Source organism: Engraulis encrasicolus, chromosome 13, assembly GCF_034702125.1.
Source record: "Engraulis encrasicolus isolate BLACKSEA-1 chromosome 13, IST_EnEncr_1.0, whole genome shotgun sequence".
In the NCBI taxonomy this organism is placed as follows: domain Eukaryota; kingdom Metazoa; phylum Chordata; class Actinopteri; order Clupeiformes; family Engraulidae; genus Engraulis; species Engraulis encrasicolus.
Window position 1 is genome coordinate 46,239,542 of NC_085869.1, and position 7,500 is coordinate 46,247,041.

General features: G+C 46.9%; 1 protein-coding gene across 1 annotated transcript in view; it reads right to left on the bottom strand.

Moving 5' to 3' along the window:
• The window catches only part of LOC134460579 (potassium voltage-gated channel subfamily H member 7-like), a 97,263-nt gene that overhangs the window by 47,753 nt on the left and 42,010 nt on the right, over positions 1-7,500 (bottom strand). Inside the window, exon 4 of the mRNA XM_063212957.1 lies at positions 1,462-1,941. Within this exon, the coding sequence (XP_063069027.1) occupies positions 1,462-1,941 (480 nt within the window). The remainder of the gene's footprint in view (positions 1-1,461; positions 1,942-7,500) is intronic.

The following is a 7,500-nucleotide window of genomic DNA, read 5'->3' on the forward strand; positions in this document are numbered from 1 at the left end:
GTCTTTGTGTCCTCCGCCACTCGTTGATTATGTTTGGGATACGAGATCCTGTTTTGAAATGAAGTCTGTGTTTTTACTCTGGGTACATTACAATTATGATTGCTTGTTTGTACGCTAAGCTTTTTCAAACAGTTAAAACCTTTTAATATGCGCTACAGATGTTTTGTACAAAATATAGATTTTATTGAAAAAAAATCTTTGTAAATATTCAGCAAATATGCTATCATTATAATTAAGGTGAATACTACTGACTTTGTATTACCATCATTGTTTTGTTTTTAACAATGTCCACATTTCACCTGAGGTAAAGACAAGTTCTCTGGATCGGCTACTAAATCTTAAAATCAGGAGCATCTTCTCAGAGTCTACACTAGCTGAATGACTCATGCAGAAGAACAGTCTGCTCGATCTGTTTCAATGTGTCAGTCAGCAAAGCAGGGTTAGGCTGTCCACATTTAACCTCTGAGCAGAGAAAGAAAAGTTCTCTACATCCCCTACTTATTCTTAAAATCAAGAGTATGTCCACACTTCACCACAGATAAGGAAAAAAGTTATCTGCGTCCCCTGCTTAGTCTTAAAGTAAAGTGCATGTGTTTTCTCAGGGACTTTACTGGTACGCTGCTGAGTGACTCACAGAGAAGAAGAGAGTGTTGGATCTGTTTTCAGGGTGCCAATCAGGAAAGCCGGGTAAGGTTGTTAAGGTGACGACAAGGAGGAATCGCTTTCATCTCAAATCAGCACAAGTGCTGCTGCTGGGGCCATCACAGGGTTTCTAGTGAGTGTTTGGAGCCATTTTATCTGAGGCATTTTATCTGGGCTTAGTTGCTGGACAAAGTAGGAACGGGGGGAAAGAAAGAGAGAGAGAGAGAGAGAGAGAGAGAGAGAGAGAGAGAGAGAGAGAGAGAGAGAGAGAGAGAGAGAGAGAGAGAGAACCAAAGTGTCACCCTTGTGCCACTCTTGAGGGAAAGCAGACTCTTGTCTCATGTCGTTATGGAGCACAATGGAGTACAATTGATTTACTGTCCGCTTAGTATTTCTGGCATTGGATATGAGCTAATCCAATTCAGCTTTCCAATATCATTCTGATGGATAGATAATAGGTACAACCATTGCCTGACTCGAATACAATGGAATATTTGCAGATGATTTTAAGGTAAATTCACTTCTTACAAAAAAAAATATTGCAACGGCACATCGGCTAAAATGTTCAAGAAAAAATGACTACAACCTGTGCTCATACCCTACAGTCAAGCCCACAGCATTTCACCATCCCTTATTGACCATCATACTATCGAGATGTGCAGTACAACACGACTAAATGCAACAACAGATGGACATCACCCGTCATCACCATCGCCACCAAATGCACCTGTGACCTTGAAGTGACAGGCAAAAAAGGCCAGAAAGCAGGAAGAGAACAGACACAGGCACAGGCAGGTAGCCTACTGTACGGTACGGTACCTTCGCTCGTATGCTGCCTGAGCACCCGCTTGCTGTTGGCGCTGAAGCTCTCGATGTCGTGAACCGAGGAAGCGCGTCTCCGGCTGTACAGGCTGTCGCGGGATGGGGCCTGGGCCAAGCAGGTGGTGGACTGGGCCAGCGTGGAGCTCCGCCTGTCCCACGACTGCGACGGCTGCCGGGGCGAGGAATGGTTGACCGGGCTGGGCACGGAGATGGGCGAGGACGGCAGGCTGGAGCCGATGAGAGCCAGCGTGTCGTTGGCCTTGGTGGGCGAGCCGCCGCCGCCACCGCCACCGCCACTGTCCTTGGTGGTGGCCGTGGGTGAGCGGAAGTCCCTCAGGGCCAGCACCGAGCTCTCGTCGCTCTCCTTGGGCGAGTCGATCATGACCGTGTCCGGATCCTCCTGGGGGAGGGACTGCTTGCTGGAGCCCAGGAGGTTCAGGGCGGCTGGCAGCCGGAATCGGAAAAATCTACTCTTGCCTGATGGAGGGGAACAAACGATAAGAGAGAGAGACAGACAGACAGTGAGTGAGTGAGAGTGTGAGAGATGTCTCTTTTGCAAGTTGAACAGATTGAGGTACATGAAACGGATGTTTCTAATTATCAAACCAGGTCAATCAGTATTTCAATTTAATGTTTTAAGGTCACTGTAACTGTACACACAAGCTGATAGCACTGTAACGACCCTCTAGACATTCCTTAAATGCCCTCTTTGTCATTTCATACAAACCGCACAATTATACAGAGAATAGATCATTTGCTGTGTGCGTATGATGGTAAGGCAGAACGTACATTGTAGGTTTTGTTAAAAAAAGAACAAAACTCAGAGTGACAAATCAAAATCAATAGGGAAGGCAACCGAGCCAGGAGGATTCAAGCTCCCCTTCCCACCCGGCTTCCTCCACAGCAGGTCAGCAGGTCAGGAGGGGTTGACCATGCATGTAAATGGGGTTGGCTTGGGTCGAGCCTCCCAGATTGACAACCCATTTGAGGAACAAGGTTGCGTCTCGGCGTTAACCGCTGTTATTGGTCTAATGGGGGTGATACGGGTTACCCACCTCATGTTACACTGGGGGAGTATGGGGAGGCGTGAGGAGGAGGACGCAATGGTATAGGACTGCTTAGTTACTTAAAACGTACTGTGTCTCCAGCTCCTCTTGCCTATTGTCTGGGGATGTGGAGAGATGCATTGTAGAAAACATTTTCTTGTCTAATATTTTTTCCTTACAAAATTCTTTCAAAGGTATGAAAAGTTTTCTCGAACAATAGTATGGCAGTAGCCACTAATAGCTTGCTGACAACTGACAATGTGGCTTACAGACCAAAAGAGCGATGCTTAAAACTTTACATTGCCATGCAGGAATATTTCTCCATGTCCAGTGCATTGAGGAGTGCTGCAGACAATGAGTCTTTGAAATACACTGTAACAAATAGCTGTTTATTTACGGCAATTCTGCAACAGCATTCTACTGTTTTTCGAAAAAACAGACAACTACTGTGAAAATATTACTTTGAGTCACATATTGAGCATAAACAGTAAGTACTGCACAATAGCAGTATTCGCCGTTGTGGAAAAAACTAGAGATGCACCGGATCCTGATTTTTAGGATCCTGCCGGATACCAGATCCACTGAATAAGATCCTGCCGGATCCGGAACCGGATACCGGATCCTACAAAAGGGTCGAAACATATAGTCTACTCGCACACGTGGGCCCTTTTTATTACGTTGGCGCAAACTATTTTTTAGACTCATTGGCTTATTGCCACACTGCCTGCAATAGCCGCTTCCAAAGGGATTTCACTCCATGCAGTGATTGGGGTTGTGAAAGACTGAAAAGCCTAGGCTAGACATGCACCAGACCCTGATTTTTAGGTAACATGCTGGATACCGGATCCACTGCTTAAGATCCTGCCGGACCCGGACCCTGTGAAAAACTCTATTATCCTGACGGATCCGGAACCGGAACCGGATCCGGTGCATCTCTAGAAAATAACAAGTTATTTTCATTGAAACCCATTCATCCTCCACTTGTCCGTGATCACCATCAAACTTCAATACCACCTGAAGAACTGAAGTCATTCTGACTGGTTAAAGATTATCTGATACTATCAAGCATGATGAAACAATTTCTAAGGAAATGCAGCAAAGTGTGTGTAGCACATGCATTTTGATAGTGATGAAAGTGTGAATGGCTGAAACATTTTAAGAACTTGTAACACTCTTGCAACAAGCAGCCCCATCTAAACCAATCTGCTAATCAGTGCCTGGCCTCACCTGAGTAGGGCTGTTATGCCATTATTCAATTACGGGCGTCACCTGCCAAGGGCCTGATGACTCTGGTCACATGGTACTCTTGCACCTGTATATAAATCTGGACTATCAACACTTCAGTTGCTTGCCTGCCTGCTGGCTGGCCTGCATGGCACAGCATAGCACTTGTTTGCCTACAAGCTTGCTTACATGCTTGCACACTTTCCTCTTTGTGAAAGCTTGCTGTATGTGGCATCATTTGTGGCATTGTTGCATATAATGTGCCTGCTGCAAATTAGGCATTGCTTTGAGAGCTAGCTTGTAGTGCTGCTTGTTTGCTGTGCTACTTGGTGCAAATTAATTTTTTAAAGACTGACCAATGCTATATTCATCATTGGCTCATCAAGAGATACAGTAAAAAGCCCACCTTGCACACTATCATTGTAACATAGCACTGCGTACTCTGAAATTTGATTCATGCCCACACTTTCAAAGGACCACCGCAAACCATTTTCTCAATACAGCATTGCGCCATAGTATCATGCTCAAGGCACTCCAGTCATGGTGAACGATGGGAGGGTGGGGTGGTAACATGGCCAGGGTACCACAGTTATGGAGAATGATGGGTGGGGTGGGAAGTTGCCATGGCCATATTCATGAATACAACTATGACCCAGTATTTGCCTGTCATCACACAGTACAATTCAACTTTTTAACTGAAATGTACTGTTATTTTTCTGTAGAGTACTGTTATTTAACAGTTCAATTGCTGCTGAAAAAATGTTATATACTGTGATACATTACACAGCAATGAGCTGTATTTGATTTTTGGTGTGAAATAACAGTAGAATTACAGGTAAATATAATTGCCAGTAACTGCCGTTATTTTGCAGGGAAATTTTCTTAGAGTGTACAGTATGTATTCTTCTCCAACAATTAAACATTTTTCAGGGAAAGTTCCAATGTGACACAGTCAGCTGGGAGTGCCCTTGCTGGTCATTAGCAAAATAATCTGTCTTTGAAGCCCAAAATACCTCCGGCCGTATTCTCTCTATTCACTAGAATTTCCACTGTCATCCTGTTGATGAATATTCACAGTAGGAGGAGAAAAAATGCAGTAGGCTGAAAGAACACACGGCAACCAACCAAACACAAATGCAGTATCTTTTTAAAACACTGTTTATAACGTCTGAACGCCACTAGCCTGTGGGTACCAAACCAGGAAATGCTTGCAGGTGAGCAGCTGGTGTAAAGCACCGGTGTCCCTGGTGAGACCCCAACTAAAGCGAGACGTGAACTGCAGCAAGGTTTAAAAGCTCATTTCACCGCAGCAGTGTGCCGCCTTCGACTAATGATAAAACTAAAGGACTTCTGCAGGTGCCCGTTCAGCATCAAAGAGGATTTTAAATGAGAACAGGAAACGCTAGAGAGCTAGCGGTGCGCTAGCTACCCGTGTAAAAGGAAATCCGACAGCAGGTGCCTTTTGCTCTTTATTGGCTACTAGGCAGTACGATCAGTTACGCTTGTCTTAATTAGGAGCTCTTTTCTGGCGTGGTAATGGTTAATCAGGGCATAAAAAAGAGGACACACACACAAACAAACATCATTTTCCCCTGGTATCTGACATCCTCCCTTGCCGTTCTGTCCCCCTTTGAAGTCTGCTGCATGAATAACACGATTGGTATGGCTAAAAAAATAGCTATTGGCAAAGGCCCCCTCATGAGATTTTTTTTTTAATGGGTTGGTGTTGGACTCTCGTAGACCTAGCAATTTGTGAAACATGACAACAGCAAGAGGGTGGAAAAACACACACATGCAGACAGAAAAGACACATACTGTCTGTCTGACAGACAGACAGACAGACAGACAGACAGACAGACAGACAGACAGACAGACAGACAGACGGACACACACACCCACACCCACACCCACACCCACACCCACACCCACCCACCCACACACACACACACACACACACATACACACCGCCACCACCACCACCACCAACCAGTCAACCCTGCTTCAGTAGTATCAAGTACAGTATCGTGTTGGTTACAGTAGCGTGTGTGGAGGGGACACATGAGAGTGCCAGCTGAAAGAAACCTCTACGGGAGGGAGGGGAGGGCACCTCTTTAAACCCGACTAGGACGGGTAAAAAAAAAAACAACAACATAAAAAACAAAACCGTCCACAATGGCCGGCGTGGCCGTGGCTGAAAGCGATGCCAGGCCCTGTGAGGAAACCTGAGGACAGGGCTACGTACGTATCTCTCAGCGGCGGGTGACTTCAACACGCACACACACACACACCGAGTGATCCGATAGAGCGAGCGAGCGAACGAGAGACCGGCCCATGCCATGCCAGCTGCCTCCCGGCTGTCACATACGCTCATGTCACAACAACCTGAGCGGACAATGCTGCCACCGGGAGCCCTGACACGACCCGCGGACGACACACGCGGGGCACGACACGGCACAGACGGAAAACGCTGAGGCAGCAAGTCTAGCCTATAGTCTGTCCTGGGCATCACACTTGCGTTTGGACAACACTTTTGGAAAGGGAGCAGTGGGGAAGCTGGGGGGGAGGGGGATTTGAGTGGACAGGGCCTAATGGGGGGCGGCAGGGCTGGTCAGGGGAGGTGGTGGTGGTGGTGGTGGCGGCAGTTTGGTGTGTGGGGCTGGCGATATGGCGGAGCTTTCATACACTGTAGCTCGCTCATTAAAGCAGTCAGCAAATCTACCCCACAGACCCCTGGGGAGCGCGCTGACTTTAGTAACAGCAGAAAGTCACTAATTAGGAAAGTAATATAAGGCGGTTTAAGGCAGTGGAATGAGGAGGAGGGGGGTGGCGGGTGGCTAACGTGTGTGTGTGCGCGCGCGTGTGTGTGTGTGTGTGTGTGTGTGTGTGTGTGCGTGGGTGTGTGTGTGTGTGTGTTGGAGCGGCAAAATGCAAGTTAATAACGTAGCCCTAGAGGGGGGAATCATCACCAGGCTGCTTGAGCCTACACACACACACACACACACACACACACACACACACACACACACACACACACACACACACACACACACACACACACACACACACACACACACACACACACACACACACACACACAGCTCCCCTCCATACACAAGCGGCCCATTCACACACTCCATCATGTCTGGCAGTCTGTGGAGAGAGCAGAGAGAGAGAGAGAGAGAGAGAGAGAGAGAGAGAGAGAGAGAGAGAGAGAGAGAGAGAGAGAGAGAGAGAGAGAGAGAGAGAGATAGAGAAGGAGAGAGAAAGACAGAGAAAGACAGAGACAGAGATGGGCAGAGGTAGGCAAAAGAGATAGATAGATAGATAGATAGATAGATAGATAGATAGATAGATAGATAGATAGATAGATAGATAGATAAAAAAGAGAAAAGACTGGAAAGGGCAGAGAGAGAGAGACAGAGAATGAGAGAAAGGAGTGAGGGAAAGAGAGAGACGGGCAGAAGAGCAACAGCTCTCTCTTCAGCTATTTGTCTGTCAGCTGTAATGTAATATAGGACTCCTGGTGCCTATACGTAGCATCACCTGCCATTTTCAAAAGGATGCAACTCCTCTTGAGGGAGAGGGAAACGACTCCGAGAGGAGGAGAGAGAGCCGTCCTCCAGCCAAGAGCCTGTGAATAGCATGGCCTATTATTTTCGCACCACTCATCATCAAGCCCACATTTGAACAGGCAGCAGGACATTTGCTGTGATGTGCTGTGGTGTGGTGTGGCATGCTTGGTGAGACTTAGAGTACATCTCAGTCA